The 23,890-nt window shown below is 36.7% G+C and overlaps 1 protein-coding gene across 1 annotated transcript in view; it reads right to left on the reverse strand.

Moving 5' to 3' along the window:
- The window catches only part of ARHGAP42 (Rho GTPase activating protein 42), a 428,597-nt gene that overhangs the window by 76,966 nt on the left and 327,741 nt on the right, over positions 1-23,890 (reverse strand). Inside the window, exons 11-12 of the mRNA XM_036743492.1 lie at positions 22,342-22,420; positions 20,796-20,835 (exon numbers count right to left, since the gene is read on the reverse strand). Coding sequence (XP_036599387.1) covers positions 20,796-20,835; positions 22,342-22,420 — 119 coding nt within the window. The remainder of the gene's footprint in view (positions 1-20,795; positions 20,836-22,341; positions 22,421-23,890) is intronic.

Below are 23,890 nucleotides of genomic sequence, written 5' to 3' on the forward strand. Positions count from 1 at the left end.
TTGTCTTGACTTGTAATTGGGGAAAAATATTATTTTTAAAAAAATTCATCAGCATACTGTAGATGAGAAAACCTAAACAAAACTGAGTACCACACTGATGAAGTGAGCAACCCAAGGTCACACATCAAGGTTATGGCAGAGCTAAATCCCTGTCTGGTAGTCTTTCCACTGTACTGCATTGCCTACTTCTTTACTATGATTACTGCCTTCAATTTCTTCCTTTCCAGTACAGCATGTACTCAAGCTATTAAACTGAGATTTCTAAAATATAAACCAGACCATGCCAGTCTCATGCTAAAATGTCTCTCTGGCCTGTAGATAAAACACAAATGCTGTTTGGCAATTTAAAGTCCTTTACAATCTCACTCAAACCTATTCTTGCAGACTGAATGAACCCTATTTCTACTCACTTAGTATTATATAATCCTTGACAGGATTATATTCCTGTCAAGATGGCCTACTTCTAACTGAGGCAATGTTCACAACATTTCAATGTCAAGTTCTGTGCCTTTGCATTAAGCTATCCCACATGCCTGCAATGCCCTCAGATCTGTTCCTAGCATCCCTAGATTTTCTTCAAGGCTCAGCTAAATATCATCTCCTAAATGAAGTCTTTTATGATTTCTCCAGTCATTAGTGCCTATTTCTATCCCTGCAAATTACACTGTATTTACTTATTTGTATACATAGGCTTATAGATCTAGAGTTGAAACGAATTTCAGAGGCCATCTAGTCCAACTACCGCCCCCCCCCATTTCACAGGTGAGAAAATTGAGGCCCAAGAGGTTAAGTGGATTCTTCAATGTCAGTAATATCTAAGTTCCTTGAGAGAAGGAACCACTTCTGTCTTCATATTTCCAGAGACTACCATACAGTGACAAGACATTATAGATTTCTTAATAAATGCTTGTTAAATTAATGTACTGTTCTAAAAAAACATTTTAAAATGAAGCAAATCTGTTGGAAACAATATGTAAATATTTTTAAAACTTCCATAGATTTTTATACCTTAGGTGTTAAAGTGAGAAAATATCCAAACAACTAAAGCATTACAGAGTAAACAAAAATAAATGAACACAATGTGATTCTCCCCTCCCCCCATATTACAGGAGGATTATAAAGATACAGATATATTTATAACAATAGAAATTTTTGCTATATTCCTCTACCATGTGGCAATATTTTAAAGAGTGATTGATCTGTTCTCAGAGGGATGAACCAAAGCTGCTGAAATTGCAGCTCTAAGTACACTTGATTGCTAGCACCATCTTATAAATCAGGTCATTTGAGTTCTAGTACCATAGCCATCACAATGATTATGTGGGGTAGAAAGATGAATTCCCCAGATGCAGAGAAAACCTTAGTTCCTCTTCTAAGCCATTTTCTCTGACTGGGTTTGTGTGGAGAAATGATAAGATGAGAGGTGGTTACCATGGCATTTACATGGAAAATTCCAGAATGAAGTTTATTCCCTTTCCTCTCCCTAAAACTTTACTCTTTGGACTTGGATGAACTCAATCATTTTATTTTTGATCTTAGAGTGACACAGACTTACCCAACAATTACACTAAAATGAATGCTACTAAGAAGCCCTTAATATATAATAATTCTAATGTAGATAACTGACTTTAGGAGGTTGAAAACACACACACACACAAACACAACCTCTGAACATCTAGTGTGAAGAGATACATGAGACTCTTAATAAAAGTGAGGTAGACACTCTGAAGAGAAAGTAGCTACTTCTCCTTCCAATAATGAAGATTTAGATATGTATTTCCCTCCCCAAGCACTGCTTTAGGTAAATCCCTTAAATATTGGTATATTGTCTCATTGTCATTTTTAATAATCTATTGTTGCTATAATTTGTTCTTTAGACCACTGTAAGTTGGACAAAATGCCAGAGATATCCCTTTCAATGTCAAAATTCCATAATTTGATTTTTTAAAATAAAACTCCAGGAAAGTAGAAATACAAAAAAACTTTGCACTATATCAAGGAAAATAATGCAAATGCAGAATTAACAGAGTATTCATTTGCTCATGAAGGACATTCTAAAATATTTAATTATCTAAAGAATATGAATCAGTGAGAATTTCTCTAAGTTAATGTCAAAATTTGTTTAAACAAATTTATCTGAATTATCTTACTACTTTGTGAACAAATCAACTTTTGTATCCTTCTAAAAATCAAGAATTCTATTAACAAGTAATTGAATACTATGTACAAAGGCATAAAATTAGGGAATAACTTAAATGAGAAAGGTTTTAAGAGAAGTGTAGAGTTTACGAAAGGATGTAACAGCTGTGTCAGTCTTTCTCTTATCAGACCACACCAGTTCTGGGTTCCACATTTCAGAAAGGACACTGATAAGCAGGTTATATTCAATCATAATAATCAAAGCTTTGGAAATTAAGCTATTGAATCATATGACAATTGGTTAAAGGAAATGGGCCTCTTAAACTGGAAAAGGAAAAAATCACAGGGAAGGTATAACAGAAGTCTTCAAGTGCAGACTTGTTATATTATTTGGGTACAAAGAAGGCAAAACTAGGAGCAGTGGGTTTAAGTAGCAAAATTAAGCTTGATAAAAGGAAAATTTTCTAAGAATCAGGGCTATTCAAAAGGTATGCCTCAGGAGGTAATGGGAATCTATTCACCAGAAGTGTTAAAATAAGACAAGGGAACCACTTGTTAGGTATGCTATAGAGGAGATTGTTATTCAGGTAGATGCTAGACTAGTTGACCTCTTGAGTTTCCTTTCCAATTTTGAGATTCTGTGACCAGAACAACAAAGATATGAAGTTTAGATCAATCAAGGAAGCTCATTCCATTTTAATGTTCAATGCTGTAAGTCAATGGCTAATGAGTTTTGGTTTTGGGGGAGTCCTAGGAGAGAGAACTCCATAAGGTTCAATTCTGATGCCTTATTATAGCATGAAGATGACCCTGACTTCTAGTCTAAGACTATGCCAGTGGATTGGGAAGGTTCTATCATGCTGGAATGGATTCAAATTAAGTCCCAGAAACAGACTGCCACTGCTTTCTGAGGATCAGCCTAACTAAGGACAAAGAGCATTATCCCAATGTTTGGGCCACTTGATGGTGAATTCTTCAGCAATTTTTGAAACAAATAAAAATACAAAATTGGACTTAGCCTTAAATGGCACCCTTCCTCTTCTATAGGGAGGGTGTCAGAGTGGTGGAAAAGAGAAAAAAAGGTACCAAAAATCAGTTTTTAGAGAATTTCTTATTTCAAACCAGGTTATCTATAAATACTCTTAATGTGATGGGCAGCTAGGTGGTACAGTGGATAGACTGTGGGGCCTAGGGTTAGAAAGACTCATCTTCCTGAGTTCAAATCTGGCTTCAGAGACTTACTAGCTGTGTGACCTCGGGCAAGTCATTTAATGCTGTTTGCCTTGGTTTCCTCATCTGTAAAGTGAGCTAGAGAGAAGGAAATGGCAAACTACTCCAATATCTTTGCCAAGAAAACCCCAAAATGGGGGCATGAAGAGTAGGACACAACTGAAACAACAACAGCAATAACAACTCTTAATGTGAGCTCGTTGCTGAGTGACCAGCAAAATGGACACACTACTAGAGGAACTGAATTGTATCTATCTTGATATACTTGCTAAAATCATTAGATAGAAGGAAGTTGCAGTTAAATGAAAACCTAGCTCATAAGTTCTCCTTGAAGCAAATGAATGTTTTTTATCAATTAATCAATTAGCATTTATTAATGGGCAACTAGGTGACACAATAAATAGAGTGGCCTGGAGTCAGGAAGATTCATCTTCTTAAGTTCCAATATGGTCCCAGATACCTACTAGCCAAATGACAGTGTTTGCCTGAGTTTCCTCATCTGTAAAATGAGCTAGAGAAGGAAATGACTAACTACTTCATTCTTTGCCAAGGAAACCCCAAATGGGTCACAAAGAGTCAGACAGGGGCTGAAAATGACTGTACAGCAACAAAAATAAAATAGATACAAGATGCTTTCAGGAGCGAAGGCACTACAGCTGAACAGGGGGCACTGAGAATCAGGAAAAACCTCATGTAGAAGGAGGGTATAAAAGTTGATTTGTTCACAAAGTAATTACAATAATTCAGATAATTAAGGTTAGACCTGATAGAGATTGGGGATTCTAAGAGGCAGAGGTAAATAGCTGGGTTTTATTACACATCCATGAAGGCAACTTCATGGAACATTTGGTCATTTCATTTTTGCAGTGCTTATGATAAATATTTGCAAAATGACCATCGGGAAAATTATCACAGCTTATGCACCACCATCTGTTGCAAAAGATAAAGACCTTGGGGAATTCTATGGAGAGCTTGAAAATACTATACAAATTCTATTAACATAAAACATAGTACTCTGTGACTTCAATGTAAAAGTGAATAGATGAGTATAGTGAAAAATGCTGGGAAATATAGATCAGAAGTAAGGACTGAAAAAAGCCTCAAACTGCAGATCATATAGGTCATACAGACCATGCAGATCATATACAAACCTATGTATCATAAATGTTCTTCCAAAAGGAACGGGGAGGTGCTAGATATGGCAAGCATAAAATGACATTACTAAAGATGAAAATGATTATATTTTATTGAGATATTTTTGTTATATTAATATAATAATATTTTTATTATATATTGAATTGGTGGGGCAGTCATTCCTGAATCAGCTGATTTGTAAAAAGAATAAAAATGAGGAAAATAGTCTGCAATTAAAATAATTCTAACTTCATTTGTTTAAACAAGCTATTGATGCTGAAAAAATGGGGGGTACCAGGAAGAATTGACATAGGTTCTAATTAAGAAAAAATATTGTCATAACCCCAAAAGAGCCTAAAAAGTTACCTGGTCAGTTAACACATGGTCTACTTGCTAAGCAGAAAAATATGGCAGCCAAGGACATGACCAGTTTAAAATATAAATTTATTTGTAAAATCTTACAGAGAATGAATTATATTACCTCAAAAAAGTTGTAAACGATGGGTGGCAACTTGAGTTTAAAGAAATTTTAGCAAGAAATACAACTAAGCAAAGTTGTCCTAATTATAAGTAAAGAGAAACTTGGACAGAGGGCAACAAATGTATAGAAGTTGCAAAGGATCCACAAAGGTTAATTTATTTTTTAAAAAAATTTTTGTACCATTAAGGGAAGTGAAGCCAACACAACTGGACTCTTAACGTTACAGTCCTGGGTATGCATATAGAAGAAGTAGAAATGATATTAAATAGAACAAAGATGGGAAAGGCAGCTAGATTAGATGAAGCATATACATAAGATACCCACGTAAGAAGTAACAAATACAAGGACACTTGTATTCATAACCTAAGGAAGGGAAAGTGGGAGAAGTGAGTTTGGGAAGAAGATGAGGAGAGGGAGAAGAAACTTCACACTTTATTAATATAAAAAGAAAAAAAGGATCAAGAGATCAACAATAACTACTAATCTATATGACCCCTTGTCTGTGTTTATAGACATTTTACAAAAATAATCTATATACACATACCCCCAGGAAATCATTGGTGAGATATTAACATGGGACAGGCGGCTTTCACACACAATATTCCACAGCAGACTACATTTTTATTATCATAGTGTTCATGGAAGAACACAAGGTTTCACTTTTCTTATGTTGATAATAAAAACAAGTTTTGATTTGGTAGAGCAAATCACCATTTTAAAGGCTCTCAATCAATCAATAAGAATTATTAAGCATCTACTATCCATCATGCACTGTGTTAGGTTGCTGGCCTCAATGTGCTTACATTGTATTGAAAGAGGCATCATCAAGGTGTCATGCTACATCAACATTTTTCAAGATTCCTTCAAAAGATATAATAACAGAGATAAAACTCTGTCAACAATCATTAACAGCATGTGAGGTAAAAAACAACAGGGAGATGCATGTTTGCCCAATAAGTTCAAATGTATCATAGAAGAGATCAGCACAGTCTAAGTTGAATTATTCCCTGTAAACACTAAGTTCCTCTTGATGTTTCTGTTGGCAGATGATATTACACTGGTTGCATCAAGTTCTAGAAATCTTCAAAGTCTCTTGGACAAGATCCATAACTACTTGGAAGAAGTAGGACTAGTTATCCATGCAGAAAAAAACCACGTGAATGAAGAATGTCTATTCACATGAAGTTAGATGGACAAACCACAGAGCTTATCCATTCAGTATATGTACCTTGGACAGACAATGCAAAAGAAAGAATTAGGTACAGAATTAAACAGAATTAGTAGAAAGGGATGGACTGCCTAAGGAGAACTGCAAAGCTCCTTCAATGGCTCTAAACCTCTATCAAGGCTACATCAAAGCCTCCATGAAAGGCAAATCTTTTTAATACCCATATTCTACCAGTGTTGTTAAATGGCTACAAGTCACACAATGCTACAATCTCCAATGAATTAAAATAGAATAAGACCTTGTTTTGAGGACCATACTGGTATGCTACAAGAGAGGGCCCTATTAAAGGTAAGGAGAGTCACTGAGAAATGACAGAGATGGAATGCTTATCCGTTTATGGGAGCAAATGGACACGACATGATGGGAAGGCATGGATGGGTTTCAATCTGTATTACCAGAGGAAATATCCACATCAATGACATCACAGATTCATTTGAAAGTTTGAGTTTAAAGTTGTGGTATATGACTGTGATGGAATACTATTGTGCTATAAGAAATGACAATCAGGATATTCTCATAAAAACCTCGGAAGATTTACATGAACTGATGCAGAGTGAAGTGAGCAGAAACAAACCACTGTACACAGTAACAGCAATATTATAGGGATGATCAACTATGAAAGACTTACTACACTGACCAAGATAATGTTTTAAGATAATTCCAAAGAGCCCATGATGAAAAATGATATTTAGCTCCAGTGAGAGAACTGATAAACAATGAATGCAGACAGAAGTATATGATTTTACCTTTTTATTTTTTTCATTTTCCTTTTGTCTCTGTTTTCTTTCGCAACATGGCTACTATGGAAATGTTTTGCATGATTTCACATGTATAACTGATGTCAAATTGCTTGCTTCTCAACGAGTGGGATAGAAGGGAGGAAAAGAATTTGGAACTCAAATTTTTTAAAAGAATTTTAATTTTTGTACATGTAATTGGGAAATGCTCAGTGAAATCAATAAAAAATATATTGAAATAAAGAGTGAGACTATGAAGAGGAAGGGCAGGGAGAGGAAATGATAATTCTAAATGCCCTATCTATAAACATTTTAAAGTATAGGTTTTCATGTAAAAGATTGTCTGTGCTTTTTCTAATTGTTTTCTTTTCTACTTAAGGATTAATTTTTAATTATCTTTTTGATTCAAAATCTGAAATTGCATTTTTAAACCCTTCAATTTACCTTCTTGAAAAAAAAACTTCCAAAAAATCCCTGGTTACACCTCAAATGTACCCAAGGGTGAAAGTCACTTTTAAATGACAAAGATCACCATGAAATGCCAATATGACCATATGACAATTTTTTCCAATCTTCATCATCATTATAAAGTCCAAAGTCATAGGATCATATAGATTATGGATTTAGATCTAGATAGAACATTAGATGCTCTGTAGTGCATTCCTTTCATTTTATAGATGGGAGAACTGAGGCCTAAGGAGATGAAGTGAGTTATATGAGATCACAAAGGTTATAAGTAGAAGAGTCAGGATTTGAACCCAGGTTTTCTGACTCAAAAGCCAGTTCTCTTTCTGCTGTATTATGTTGTATCACTAAAATCTTTCTTTCCTCTTATAAAGACCCAGAAAGACTTACATGAGATGCAAAGTGAAGTGAGCAGAACCAGGAGAACACTGGACATAGTAACAGCAATACTGCAAGGATGATCAACTGTGAAAGACAGTCCTTACCAGACCAATTCAGCCTTTGATTCCTTTTTCCCTTTGTACTCCTATAACACTATAATATTCATTCTGGCACATCGTAACCTGGGTATTTTTCAAATGTAACTATGTCGTGTAAGTATCCAGTGATACAGCAGCTGACTTTAAATTTTAAGTGTGAAAATTTACATCTTGGAAAGTGGTAAATACTACAACTCAAGGCTTGAATCATTGTTTACCTAGACTTAAGAAAGTGACAGAGGAAATATTAATAATGCAGATTAAACTTATGTGTGTTGTGCATACACAGGGGCCCCACAGTCCCTGAACTGGTTGTTAAACATTTACTAGCACACTCCTGTGAAAAACATATCTAATAGTGACATTATGAGCAGTTTCTTGGCAGTAATTGTTATACTCTTGTATTTGCCACAAAAGCACTAACATAATGCCGTGAACTTAGATGACTGATAAATATTTGTTGAACTGAACGAACATGATTGATGCTTGAGACTTAGAAATAATTCTTTTTTGTTTCCCAAGGTGATATAAGATGTCAGTAGCTGTTCTAGACTGAGTTAGTACTCCAAGTTCCAAACTGTCTGCTCATGAAGTCATATTGTTTCAGTTTTCCAACAGGTAAAAAAAGGGATTTGATAAAAGAAGGGGAAAAAAGAAAAACACATCACACTTTTATCTTCTGGTTTGTGTTTCAAAAAAAGCTGCCTTTGGGAAGATAAAAGCCAAGTTTCAGGACAGGCAACAGAATGATCTCTCTGAAAAACATATGTCTCAGAAAAAAAAATTAAATCAAGAATAACAAGGTTCTCAGTGGTTCATTAAACAACACATTGAATATTTTTTTTAGCAGAGATGTTTTTTTCTCACCTTGTACCCCAATCAAAGCATATGATGTCCTAAGTGAAGAACAGAATCTCAAACGCACCCTATCCATTCTTCAGTGTCTCAAAATCCCTATTCCTAGGTCCTTGATGTTAGCACTTATAACACTGCAGATAATTCTTGGTCATCTTTGGAAGAGGAAGAATATGTGCATTAAGTGCCATTAAATAATGCAAACAATCAAACAGAGTTTTAAGTTTCATTTGAGCCCTTTATGGCTACTGAGGGCCTAATGTCAGGAAGACCTGAGTAATCTTACAAATTAGACACTAGCTGAGTGACCTTGCGTAAGTGACTTTAATCTCTCTATGCCTTGGTTTCTTCAACTGTAAAATGAGGCTAATAAGAGCATCTGTCTCCCAGGGTTATTGTAAGGATCAAAGAAGATAATCTTTGTAAAGCACCTTGTGCAGTGTCTGGCATACAACAGGCACTATATAAATGTCAGCTTTTATTGTTATCATAATTAAAACAGTAGACCCAAGATGACTCAATAGCTTATAGAAAGAAGAAAAGGAAATTCAGATTGCAACAAAATGTAGCAGTAAAAAAAAAAAACTGGCAATAAGCAAATCACGTCTAAATTCTAGTTGACATACCACAACAGACTGTAGCATTAACCACTAGCCAGGCAAGTTTCTACAGTGTCCACATACATGCTTCCCATGTATGCACTTGCTTCTCTAACAATCCAGGTAGGGATAGTTTTATATCCTTCTGAAGTCTCTGGGGTTTTAAAGGATTTTTATCACGCTTGCTGAACTGAGTCAAACAAGCAGAACTAGAACAATTTATATAATGACTATAATGCTTAACGAAAAATTTTGAAAGACTTAGGAGCTCTCATCAATGCAAAGACCAGCCACAGCTACAAAGGATTGTTTTTGAAACACATGCTACCTCCTTAAGAGAGGTGATGTAGCAGAAATACATGTTTGGGAACATCTCTATGAATCTCTGGACAAGACCAAGGCATGGATTTGTTTTGCTTGATTATGCTTACTTGAGTAAGATACTGTCCCCGTGTGGTTTGATGGTTGAAACCAGAAGAAAATGAAATTTTGTGTAAATTCAAAGAGTAGAATCAATTTGAAATTGATGTAAAGTGCTGTCCCTTTCACATGTGAAGAATTTGGTTGATTAAATGGGCAAGAAAATAGTTTTTGTGCATGGAAAAGGTGATAAAATCTATGTGAGCAGAAACATGGTTTTTGTGATAAAATTTGAGAATTCATGAATAATTAAGAGGACTAGAAAGAAAACTACCCTTAGGATGAATGGACTGAGAAGATGGTTAGAGGGCAGAAAAATCATGGCAGTTACAGGTGATTGTGATCAAACCCAAACAAGAAGCATTGGGACTTCACTTATTAAGCCAGGTACTTAGAGCTGTGGATCAGCTCATTTGCATATGACTGCTTTTAGTTGAAGAGGTAAAAACTCACGAAGTGATAAATAACTGTTTGGAGACTATAGGAAGATTAAATAATGATGTTGATTTCCTATCTTACAAAAAAGGTGGATTTTATGAGTTTTGCTTCCTACCTAAGGGAAAGATGAATCATTGACTATCAGAAGGCTCTAATTTGAGCCAGTAGATTACAGGCAGGCAACCCAGCAGAAGAGCCAAGTTGACAACAGGAACGTTTAAGAAGTTAACATTAGTTGAAAGTGAATCTGGTAGAAGAAACAGTCAGTTGACAGGAAGTCTTTAGCTGTAGTACTTGGAACCTGCTAATTGTGGAAGAGTCATGGCTGAAAAAAATGTTGGGATGCTGATGATTTGGAGACATCTAAGTGGTGCAGTGGATAGAGTACTGGGCCTGAAGTCAAGAATACTGATCTTCTGGAGTTTAAATCTGTTCCCAGACACTTACTGGCTGTGTGACCCTGGGCAAGTCACTTAATGCTGTTTGCCTCAGTTTCCTCATCTATAAAATGAGCTAGAGAAGGAAATGGTGAACTACTCCAGTATCTCTGCCAAGAAAACCCCAAAATGGGGTCACAAAGACTCAGACAGAATTAAAATGACATCACACCACCATCTCTGCTGCAATCTGTGTCAATGCTTTCTACTGTCCCCCCTGATCTTAGAGAGTGAAACAGAAGAGGGAAATACAGTCTGCATATTTTGCTATGAGTAGGTTTGAACCAAATTAGATTGAAGTGATATCATGTTAAGAGAAAAGGGAGCTGAGTTTGTCTGCGTGGCCCAGAGTGACAACCTTAGCCTCTTTGCTGTAACTAGATGTTGAGAACTGATTAGATTACATAGAAACCTATTGAACAGATATCTGGCTGGTCTTGTTTGCGTTGCTTAGAGAGCCAAGCTAAAGTGTCACAGTCCTGCAGCTTAAGGGAACTACTTGCCAAAGTATGAATGCATTTTCTCTGTGCCGTATATTTTTTAGATAAAAGAGTGTATTTTATTTCATCAATTTAAGAGTAGTAGAGAAGTACATCTGACCTACAGGGCAAGCAGAGAGAACCAGAAAAGCAGCTAGCAAAAAGGCAGCTTCTTATAGTGCACACTACTCCTGAAGTGATCAAGGATATCAAGGTCTTAAGTCCCAAGTTTTGAGTTATCCTGAGTACATGGATTTTCCTTACTCATCTGACTCTGTGCTAGCTTTGCATAAGTGTATACACTCTCCCTCATGCACATGAGGGACATGGACACAGCCTGAATTGTTAGGAACATGAGACCCAGACTTATGGATGAACTATGATGTATTGATTATTCCTTTCCTTGTCATATACCTGACAAAATAATGTAATAATTATGCTGGCTTTTACTTTATAGTTAACTAAAAGTTTTATGATTAATAGCTAAAAGACCTTGTGGCTGATTTTGTATAAATGGAAAACACATGAGTGCAGGGAATCAGAATCTACATTGAGTACCAGGAGTTTACTCCCCCTGCCACAGGGTTACCCCAAGGATGCTAAGTCACAGCCATGTAGTTTATAGTCCTTCTGGAACCTCAGACTTGCCATAGTGAGAGGAGAATGGTTGCCATATCCCATACAGAGATTACATTTGTTCAATGAAGGATTGTTGTTGTTGTTGATATGGGGGAATGGCACTGGGGGAAAGTGATGGTGATGTTAAAAAAAAAAAAAGAAAAAATGGTCTCTGAAGCATTTAAAAAGATACACAGAAGAGAAGAGGAGGTTCCATTAGCAAAGTTGAAAAACTGGACGGCTTTAAAACTAAGGTGTTGAATTTATTATTTGCTTTAAATAAGCAAGCCATTAGTAGCAGGGATTCACAGTTTCATATACAATACTCCATTCTAGGCTTCTCTGCATACAGAAATGCCCATGTTAACGGTAATTTGCTAAGGAATCAAAAATAATTGTTACTTTCAAAAACAGTGTTCTCTAAAGTGAACAGGACAACCTCATGAATTCAAAGGACTTTGCAATCTGCTCAGTATAAAACTCCTTACTTCCGAGGTTTGATTTATGCCTCTAAATGGACATTGACAAATGTAATTCATGTCAACCTTGTGAACCCAATGAAAAGGCACACAAACAAGTGAGGGTTAATGGGGCAGAGAAAACAGATAGGTTTTGCTGTCTCCTATATACATCAATGAACCACTGTAGCTAAAAACCTCCTCTCCTGGGAAATAAATACATTTAAATTTCATAGGTTTTTAAGGTGGTTAAAAAAATACCTTAGAGATTATCTCATCTATCTCCTTTATCTGAAAGAGGAGGAAAGTGGAGCCTAGAAAGGAGAAGTGATTTGCCCACAGTCATGAAGACATTAGGTAACAGGACTATAACTTCAAATCCGATGCTTTACTGGGGCAGGATAAGATCACAATTAAGAAGCCAGTGGCACACCTACAGATGGAGTCTGCCTCTAATGAAGCTATTGTTCTATTACTAGGTTCACAAAGCAAGGGCAGGAAGGAACACCACAGGCAGTCCTTATTTTTGGCTGTCTTGCATTTCTCTGTTCTCCTAATAAAGACCTATGCTGTACTTCCTTCTTCCTTTATTTGTTCTTTTGATGGTTTTCATATGATGTCCATATGGCTAATACAGTCAGGATACAATATATAAGCAATCAGGATTTCACCTTCCAGGGACAGCAGCCTTCTTTAGAACCAATCTCTCAGAATGTTTTACAAGATGAAAACACAAGGATGATTTGTCCTGAAATAGGTTGAAGAAAATCCTATATAGAGAAAAGTTGGAAAAACCTTTGAGAAAGAGAAAAGAAGACTCGTATCTACATACTTTACTGTGCCAATGTTAGAGGCACTAAGAATTTAACTGAAATAAATTTAATATAAACAGAAAAGGGAGAGAAATGTCCTTTTTGAAAGAAGGTTAGTTATTATGTGAGCAAATTATTTTGGGAAAGAACCAGCATTTTTTGCTCTTTGTTTCTCTAGGTATGCCTTGTGGACATACCAGGGCCAAAAGGGAAGGTAAGAATTTGTTATGGGAATCAGGCTTCTTCTGGTTATAGGCCAGCCTCCTTAGGAGGTTCCCTAAATACTTCTATTTATTATAATGGATTTGTTCTCACTTCCCACAATAAGTTATAAGTGTAACTTCAACTAGACCTTTTTCCTCTCCTTCTCATACCCAGTTTAGACACTTAAGAATGGGGATGGAAGGAAAGACTATTGTGGTTGTTGTATTCCTGGAAATTCATTGTCTCTATTCTTGTTGTCCTTTGACTTCACCACTGGAAGAGAAAGAAAAAAGGAGTGATGCACAGAAGATGTAGTTACTACAAAAGTCCCTTGATTTGGCATGCAGTAGTAGGATTCTTCCTCCCGAGTGAGAAGTCTGAGACAAAAAATTTAAAAAGTTATTAGTGAAAAGTAAAACTTATTTTCTTTCTGCTTGTCTTTCTTTTGAGAATCTCAAGGCTTGGGTTGGCCTCTTAATAGAAGCTCAAACAAGTGAAAAAGGAAACGGAATAGCACAAAAACTATTAAATTTACTGAAGCTCTAAGAGAAAATTTTTTTCTTCAGAAGTACTTTACAATTACATACAACTGACAAGGCATGTCTTTGTTCATTCAGTCTCTTGGTAATTAAGAAATCCAGAGCATCTCTAGATGACATATACTTTCCTTGTTCTTCCTGTACATCTTCAATTTGGTGAAACAAAGCAATGCTTACTTATCTTTGCAATTCATCATTTTCATTACCGACTTATCATTTAAGGTCAAAAAGTTCTGCTAAAATAATGCACATTGTATAACACTGAAAATAAGTGTGACTGTCCAACGAGGCCCTGACTTGGCTCCCTTCTGTTTAAATACTCTCCCTTAAGTGATCTTTTCTACTCCCATGGCTTTAATTATCACCTCTAAACATGATTTTCAAATCTTTATATCCAATCCTGTCTCTCTTCAATTTCACCAGATTACATCCAGATTTCCTAAAAGGTTCTCAAACAAATGTCCAAAGTAGAACTCATATTTTCCCCCACTTTATTCTTCCTTGAAATTTCCTTGTTCTTGCTATGGGCATCACTCTCTTTCCAGTCACACAAACTTGGAACGTTCCTTAAATCTTCTTTCTGCACTTACCCACTTAAATCAGCTGTCAACTCTTCTGAATTATTCCAATCCAATTATTCCAATGCCAATACCTCTGACATCTTTCCTGTTCCCTCCATTCCATTATACTCTACCCTAGGTTTTGGCTCTCACAACTGAGCTAATACAACAAACTCCCAGAGAGTCTTCTTGTTTTCGGTCTCTCCTTTTTCTAATTCTATCATCTACTAAGCTGCCAAAATGATATTCTTAAAACATCAAGTGGACCTTGTCACCTCTTCCCTTCACTTTTTCCCTTCAAAATGGCAAAGGTTCCTTGACTGCTAATAGGGTAAAATACAAATGTGCTCAAACTTAAAGAACTTCCCAATCTAATTCCTGCCCCCCTACCTTTCCAATCTTTTTTCTCTTTGTTAATTTAATATATTTAGTTTTCAGCACTGATTTTCACAAGAGTTTGAATTACAAATTTTCTCCCCATTTCTACCCTCCCCCCCACTCCAAGATGGCGTATATATGGGTTACCCTGTTCCCCAGTCAGCCCTCCCTTCTGTCACACCACTCCCCTCCCATCCCCTTTTCCCTTCCTTTCTTATAGGGCAAGATAAATTTCTACGCCCCATTGCCTGTGTATCTTATTTTCTAGTTGCATGCAAAAACTTTTTTTGTTTTTGTTTTTGAACATTTGTTTTTAAAACTTTGAGTTCCAAATTCTCTCCCCTCTTCCCTTCCCACCCACCCCCTAAGAAGTCAAGCAATTCAACATAGGCTACATGTGTATCATTATGTATAACCCTTCCACAATAGTCATGTTGTGAAAGACTAACTATATTTTGCTCCTTCCTAACCTATCCCCCTTTATCCAATTTTCTCCCTTGTCCCTGTCCCTTTTCGAAAGTGTTTGTTTTTGATTACCTCCTCCCCCACCTGCCCTCCCTTCTATCATCCCCCCTTTTTATCTTCTTCCTCCTTCTTTCCTGTGGGATAAGATACCCAACTGAGTATGTATGGTATTCCCTGCTCAGGTCAAATCTGATAAGAGCAAGATTCACCCATTCCCCCTCACCTGCCTTCTCTTCTCTTCCTACAGAACTGCTTTTTCTTGCCACTTTTATGTGACATAATTTACCCCATTCTATCTCTCCCTTTCTCCCTCTCTCAATATATTCCTCTCTCATACCTTAATTTGATTTTATTTCTTTTAGATATCATCCCTTCATACTCAACTCGCCCTATGCCCTCTCTCTCTCTATACATATATATACACACATGCACCCACATACATGCATACATATATATACATACACACATATACATACACACACACACACACACACACACACACACACACACATATATATATATATATATATGTATATATATATATATATGCATATTCCCTTCAGCTACTCTAATACTGAGGTCTCATGAATCATACACATCATCTTTCCATGTAGGAATGTAAACAAAACACTTCAACTTCAGTAAGTCCCTTGCAATTTCTTTTTCTTGATTACCTTTACATGCTTCTCTTGAGTCTTGTGTTTGAAAGTCAAATTTTCTATTCAGCTCTGGTCTTTTCACTGAGAAAGCTTGAAAGTCCTCTATTTTATTGAAAATCCACATTTTGCCTTGGAGCATGATACTCAGTTTTGCTGGGTAGGTGATTCTAGGTTTTAATCCTAGCTCCACTGACCTCCGGAATATCATATTCCAAGCCCTTCGATCTCTTAATGTAGAAGCTGCCAGATCTTGGGTTATTCTGATTGGGTTTCCACAATACTTAAAATTGTTTCTTTCTGGCTGCTTGCAGTATTTTCTCTTTGATCTGGGAGCTCTGGAATTTGGCGACAATATTCCTAGGAGATTTCTTTTTGGGATCTATTTGAGGAGGTGATCGGTGGATTCTTTCAATTTCTATTTTGCCCTGTGGCTCTAGAATATCAGGGCAGTTCTCCTTGATAATTTCTTGAAAGATGATATCTAGGCTCTTGTTTCAATCATGGCTTTCAAGTAGTCCAATAATTTTTAAATTATCTCTCCTGGATCTATTTTCCAGGTCAGTGGTTTTTCCAACGAGATATTTCACATTGTCTTCCACTTTTTCATTCCTTTGGTTCTGTTTTATAATCTCTTGATTTCTCATCAAGTCACTAGCTTCTACTTGCTCCAATCTAATTTTTAAGGTAATATTTATTCAGTGGTCTTTTGGACCTCCTTTTCCATTTGGCTAATTCTGCCTTTCAAGGCATTCTTCTCCTCATTGGCTTTTTGGAGCTCTTTTGCCATTTGAGTTAGTCTATTTTTTAAAGTGTTGTTTTCTTCAGTATATTTTTCAGTATTTTTTTGGGTCTCCATTAGCAAGTCATTGATTTGTTTTTCATGGTTTTCTCACATCCTTCTCATTTCTCTTCCCAATTTTTCCTCTACTTCTCTTACTTGCTTTTCCAAATCCTTTTTGAGCTCTTCCATGGCCTGAGACCAGTTCGTTTTTCTTGGAGGCTTTTGTTGTAGTTTCTTTGACTTTGTTGACTTCTTTAGGCTGTATGTTTTGGTCTTCTCTGTCACCAAAGAAAGATTCCAAAGTCTGAGACTGAATCTGGGTGCGTTTTAGCTGCCTGGCCATGATCCCAGCCAACTTACCTGACCGTTGAGTTTTTCAGCGGGGCATGACTGCTTGTAGAGTAAAGAGTACTATGTTCTAAGCTTGAGGGGATGTGCCGCCAGACCAGCATTCCTCCTTCCCCAAGAACCCCCAACCTGGACTGGACTTAGATCTTCAGCAGGCTCTGCACTCCTGCTCTGGTCCGCCACTTAATTCCTCCCACCAGGTGGGCCTGGGGCCAGAAGCAACTGCAGCTGCAGTTCTATAGCTGCCCCACCTCCACTGCCCCTAGGACGGTGGCCGAACCACAAACTCCTTCTTTCACTCTGTCCCCAGCAGTTTTTCCCACTAACCTCCTCTGTTGTCTTTGGTGTTTGTGGGTTGAGGAGTCTGGTAACTGCCACAGCTCACTGATTCAGGGCGCCAGGGCCTGCTCCGCCCGGCTCCTGGTCTGGTTGGTCTGCACCGACCACGCTGGGCTCTGCTCCGCTCCCAGCTCCGTGTGGGATAGAACTTACCCAGAGACCATCCAGGCTGTCCTGGGCTAGAGCCCTGCTTCCTTCCACTATTTTGTGAGTTCTGCAGTTCTTCTCTGTTGTCTTTGGTGTCCGTGGGTTGAGAAGTCTGGCAACTGCCACAGCTCACTGATTCAGGGTGCCAGGGCCCACTCCGCCCGGCTCCTGGTCTGGTTGGTCCGTGTGGCCCATGCTCGGCTCCGCTCAGCTCCTCTCCCAGCTCCATGCGCGACAGACCTCACCCAGCAACCATCCAGGCTGTCCTGGGCTGGAGCCCTGCTTCCCTGTGCTATTTTGTGGGTTCTGCAGTTCTAGAATTGGTTCAGAGCCATTTTTTATAGGTTTTTGGAGGAACTTGGCGGGGAGCTCATGCTAGTCCCTCCTTTCCAGCTGCCATCTTGGCTCCACCTGCCTCTACCTTTCCAGTCTTATTTTGTACTTTTCCCTTTCATATACACTCCCTTCTAGTGAAATTAGACTGCTAACCATTCCCTTTATATATATCATTCCACCTCCCATCTCTTCTAGCCCAAATGTTCAATGCAATCTCTCCTTACCTCTGCATTACAAAATCCTAACTTCTTTCCTTCAAAGCATAGAAAATGTCTCAGGTGAGTATACAAGGCTTTCCCTGAATCCTCCCCTCCCAGAACCAATTATTCATATTCATTCTCTCTCCCCCCCTTTTCAATTACTTTGTTTATACTTTGTGTCTAAGGAGCTAAACATTGGGGGTGAATGCTTTCTGTAACATCCATTTATTTATTTTAATTGTTTGTTCCTCTAATACAATATAAGTGCCCTGAGGGAAGGAAACATCTTTGCTTTTAGTCACATCTCCAAAGCCAACCTAGCACAGTAACTTAGACATGGTAGATGTTTGCTTTATTTTATTTTATTCAAACATCAAGCTCTCCCATCCAGTCCTAATCTAAAAGAAACAAACAAAATGAACACATAACAAATAGGCATACCCAAGAAAAACAAATTCCCATATAATTTATGTCCAAAAATGTACGTCTCATTCTGCCTCTTAAATCCATAACTTCTCTGTCAGGAAGTGTGCAGTCTAGGTCATCATCAGTCCTCCATATTCGTGTTTGATGTCTCACACTGATCAGAGATCTTAAGTCTTTCAGAACTGTTTGTCTTTATAACATTGTGTTACTGGATAAATTATTCTCCTAGTTCTATTTCTTTCTCTCTACATGAGTTCATATAAGTCTTATTATATTCATAAACTACCATATGTTCAGGTAGCACTAGGTAGCACAGTGGATAGAAAGCTGGACCTGGAGTCAGGAAGATCCAAGTTCAAATTTAGCCTCAGACACTTAAGAGCTGTGTGACCTTGGCAAGGGACTCAACTTCTGTATGCCTCAGTTTCCTAATCTATAAAATGAAGATGATGATAACACCCACCTCCCATGGATGTTGTGAGGATCAAATGAGACGATAATTGTAAAGCACATAGCACAGTGCCTGGTACATAGTAAACACTATGTAAATGGTAGTTATTATTAACTATTATTAGTCAATCATTCCTAACTGATGGTAGCCCCTTAGTTTCCAATTCTTTGCCACTAAAAAAAAGAGCTGTTATACTTTTATGCATAAGGGTCCTCATAGTAGGTGGTAAATAAGCATTGAAGTCAAACAAAGTGGAAGAAATTATTTTGAAAGCTTAATTAAATTCCTAAAGGTCCCTAAGACTTCCTCCTCTTGGTGTAATATGCAATTAGATCTAATACACCATGAATTAACCTCCTAAACTTGACACACCAACCCTAACTGTATTTAGAGCTTACATTTGTCCCTCTGTCTTTCTGGTATCATTGGAAAATTTAGATAGCTAAGGCCTAGAAAAAATGTGATTCTACATTTCATAACAGAATGCTGCTTCATAATTTTTCTTTGTTATTGTGATCATAAGGATGATATTTATACATTTCATCTTCTCAGTTGTACCATATTAATTGTACTTCGACATAAATACTCTGAAACACAATATACTGAGAAGTAAGGTTGATTTTTCATTATTTTTCTAGTGGAAACCTTATCTCTTTAAAGTCCCATCTCATGTTATTCCTCATCATATCTTTTCTGTGCTTTGATAAATTGCTGTCAAGATCTCAGTGTCTGTTCAGGCTTCCTTAAAAAAAAAACATTCTATGATATCTTCTTATGTGCCTTTATAAAACAATATATGGTTCTGTAACTGTAAAACTATATAAATGTAAATTATTAATATCATCATCATTACTATTTATATAAACCTAATTTGATGCTATATGCTAAAATGTCTATACAATGTTACCAGTTATTAGGACATCACACATGATTGTACCGGAAAGAAACTACAACTTCATAAACTCATTTATCAAACTTGCATGCTTCTCCCATGGAGTAGGAATGCATGACGATGTTAGTAGCAGACATTATCCTCATGTATCAGTGGCCTGTTTTGCTTCCTTTCAGATTTCTAGCTAAGTTCCAGATGGGGGGAAGAGGCCTTGAGAGAAGTGAGCCATCACCATATTTAGAAGCAGACTGTTCTCAGGACTAAATATATATATATATATATATATATATATATATATATATATATATGTGTGTGTGTGTGTGTGTGTGTGTGTGTGTGTGTGTGTGTGTGTATATGTATGTGTGTGTGTGTGCATATATATATACATACACACATACATACACACACACACACATATATATATATATATATATATATATATATATATATATATATATATATATATATATATGACAGCTATAAATCCTGCATATCTTATTTTTACTAAAAATATATTTTAAAAAATCAGTTGTTTATAATAGTCTCTTTTACCTCCGGACTATGGTCATTACCAGGGTTTAACTGTCTTTTCTTGATCTTACTGAAACATCATTTGAAAGTATTGCGGTGAAAGGATTATGTTGCTAAGATTTATGGTTAGAGTTACTGAAAGGACTACTCTATGCCAGATCATCCTTAGTATAATCAGAATTGTAGGGAAATTAATGCTATGGATATTAAAGGATGATTTTTTGTACCACACCACACAAATCAGATCTCTTACCAAATTGAACATAGGAGTTATTCATATTTTCCTCTACAACTTTAATATGTATGCTACTGCCCCCAAACACATTGTGTTACTCAGTTATTCCAGTTAAGTAACAAAATTTCCAGTTGGAGGAAATCTTTCATGCAAAATGAGGCTCACCATTTCTAAGGTATACCAAACATGTGCAGTATCCCTGCTTCCCAGGGGCAAACATCTAGACTTCACTGATGGAAATCAGTTACTGTAATTTAGATACATAACAGAAAATTATGCTATTAAAGAAACTTACTTTCTTCCTTCTTGCTAATAATGGCAGGCAGAGTATAAATCTGAAAAATAAATTGTTTAAATCAGTGAATTTTTTCTTAAGAAACATCTAAAATATCAACCAATAGATTAGGTAGAGTTGATTGACAAGTAGGGAATCAATTCAATATCACACAGTGCTTATTCATTACATTAATGGTCATGCAAGAATTATTGTCTCTGCATTCCTACCTTTGAATATCATTCTAAGTTCTTAGGACACTAGTACTAGAGCTAGCAAAGACCTCAGAAGTTACCAGATCCAACCCCCTTGTTTAAGAGATTAGGAGAATGGGGTTCAGCGGTTAATTACCTTGCAGAAGGTCACACAGGTCAGAGCCTTCTACCTCATCATGGTGCCAGTCTTCTCTGAAGCACTGGATACCACATCTTCCCTCTTAGGCTTCACCTGTCTCTGTTATTCCTCAACTCCAAAACTTAACCCAAAATTCACTTCCTAGTTCAGGAATCCTACAAGATGAGTCTCTCCTCACTCCCCATTCCTCTGTTTAGCATCTCCTTAGGAAATGCAGGCCTAACATATACAAAAATAATTTGTATTTTTTCGTTTGCACCATTTTTTCACCTCACTCCCCATCACATAGTCAATGACCCAGCAACATTAGCCTCCCTGCTGTTCCTCAAACATGCCACTCCATCTACTGTCTCCCTGCATTTTTTCTGGTTATCTACCCCCCATATCTGATGCCTGCAATGCTCTCCCCACCTCCTCACTTCCATCTCCTCATTTCCCTGCCTTCCATCTAGTCTCAATTAAAGTCACACCTTCTGCAAGAAACTTCTCCTAGTCCTCAGTTAATACTGGTGCCTTCCCTCTGAAACTACCTCCTATTTATCCTTTATGTGCATATGTACAGTTATGGGTATGTAGTTGCTTACATATTGTCTCTCCCAATAGACTGTGAGTTCCTTGGGGGAAAGAACTATTCTTGCCTTATTTGGATTTCCAAGACTTACAGTATCTGGCATGCAGTAGGCAGTTAATAAGTGATTGTTGACTACAGAATACTTTGCTATGGGTATTCAGTGAATGACCCTGATGGACTCCTTTTGCATCATTACTTGCTAGCCACAGGTATTTTTATTCTACCATTTAAATATAGGCTTTCCATAAATGTCAAAATAATCACTAGAAAAATGAAGAGTCTATTTATATACATTGTTTTGCCATCTTATCAAAGAGAATGTTCCTTTTTCATTAAATTGGATGAACCTAATTACTCTGGCACCATGAAAACAGAAACCAGAAGGCAAGTTTGGAGAAATGCATTTAAGATGCCTGACTGTCCCTGGGAAATTGAGGTTAGTATTCTGATTTTATAAGACAGTGAGAGATTAGAAGCTCCTCAGAGACACAACATAAAAATATTAAAGGCCATGCTTTGTTTTATTGTTTTGATTTTCTATTTTAATAGTTCTAATCCACTTGGAAACATAGAGAATATTTAAAATATTTTATTCTTACTCAATCATATCATATACAAGTTATGAAATGTAAAGTCTCTTACCGGTTCCTTCCCATCCATTGCTTCAAGCCACAGTTTCCTATTTGCTTCTGAGAAAGCTTGCAATGTAATGATTCCATGTCTATTAAAAGAAAAATTTTCTTTGTTTATTTTTCCATTTAAATTTATATGATACAAAAACATTAAATTCTTAAATGCCTGGGTAGGTAAATAAAAAACACTCCTGCTTAGCTATTTCTATGAAAGGCAACAGTGAGGAAATTACTAGGGTAGCTGAATTAACAGTGTGGTGTACTGAAGTATAAGAAATCAGTTTGTATCTAGACTCCTCCATATGTGAGCTGCAGCTAATATAGTCATGTACATGACATGTATGGTCATATTTGGGCAAGTCATGTAACCACTTTGAGTCTCATTTGAACCTCTTGTTCATTTATAAAATCAAGGGTTTTTACTGGAAAAACTCTAAGGTCCCTTGCTACCCTAAATCTATACTCTTACGAAACTGAGTTGAACAGAAATCCTCTGAATTCTAAGGGCTATCTGTCCATTACTAAAACAAGTCATTCAGTATTTTAAGAAAGAATGTTGTCTGGAAGGACTAGCTCAGTAATATCAAAATATGTTTCAATAAGATGTCACTAATTTCCTCAAAATAAAACGACTGGCTTTTCTTTTTATTTTTTTTTAATTGTGGGGGAAGATAGGGAAGAGAGACAATTAATGGAAAAGAAAATACGCATTTGAAAAAGAGAAATAAACAGTTATATTTTACCTGTGTTTTGTCTACACATTTCAGATCTATTACCAAAATAGGCTGAAGAGCCTTGGAAAATAAGTATAGTAACTCTACAATCTAAAAGACAGAAAATTTCTGATGATGAGAGAATCACAGAACTGAAGTGGCCTTGGAGTTCACTTAATCCTACCCTTAATTTCACAGACAAAGCAATGGAGATGTAGAGAAGTTAAATGTTCAAGGTCACCCTCAAGAGCAGAAGTGCTAGCAGTAGAACCTGGGTCTCCTTGTTTAGTCTAATACAGTACAGGGCTTTCAAAAATGTACCACAATGAGGTCTCTGGTGACTAGATTAGGCTATAGATAACAATTCGAATTCAATACAAGAAGTGCACATCGTAAGCATACTGATTATCTATGCAGGAGATTGTCCTAGGTCATTTGTTTCCCTTGTTTTGTTCTACTGCTGCTCATCTGTGGGAAGGTGTCAGAAGGGAGCAAGCAGTGAATCAGAAATGTAACATTTCTGTACTATATATCTTGCATGTGAGGAAAAGATCTTCACTGAAAGAGAAGAGTCAAATTATGTATTTGAATTTATGTATTTCAATTATCCACGCTATCACTGCTAAGCTTTCTAAGCGATATTTCATCAATCCTTCTCTCATGCGTATAGAAATACAAACAAATAAACAGGGAATACATACAAACACAGAGAGAAAAAGAATGAGAGAAGGGGTACTTGGCTACAAATTAGTGATACTGCTTATATGTATGGCTTCTGGAATTTTTCTCATTATTCTCTACCTTTGTGGAGAACACTTTTTAAGAAACGGTTTCCTTCTTTCATTA

This window comes from Trichosurus vulpecula, chromosome 2, assembly GCF_011100635.1.
Source record: "Trichosurus vulpecula isolate mTriVul1 chromosome 2, mTriVul1.pri, whole genome shotgun sequence".
NCBI classification, from domain to species: Eukaryota; Metazoa; Chordata; class Mammalia; order Diprotodontia; family Phalangeridae; genus Trichosurus; species Trichosurus vulpecula.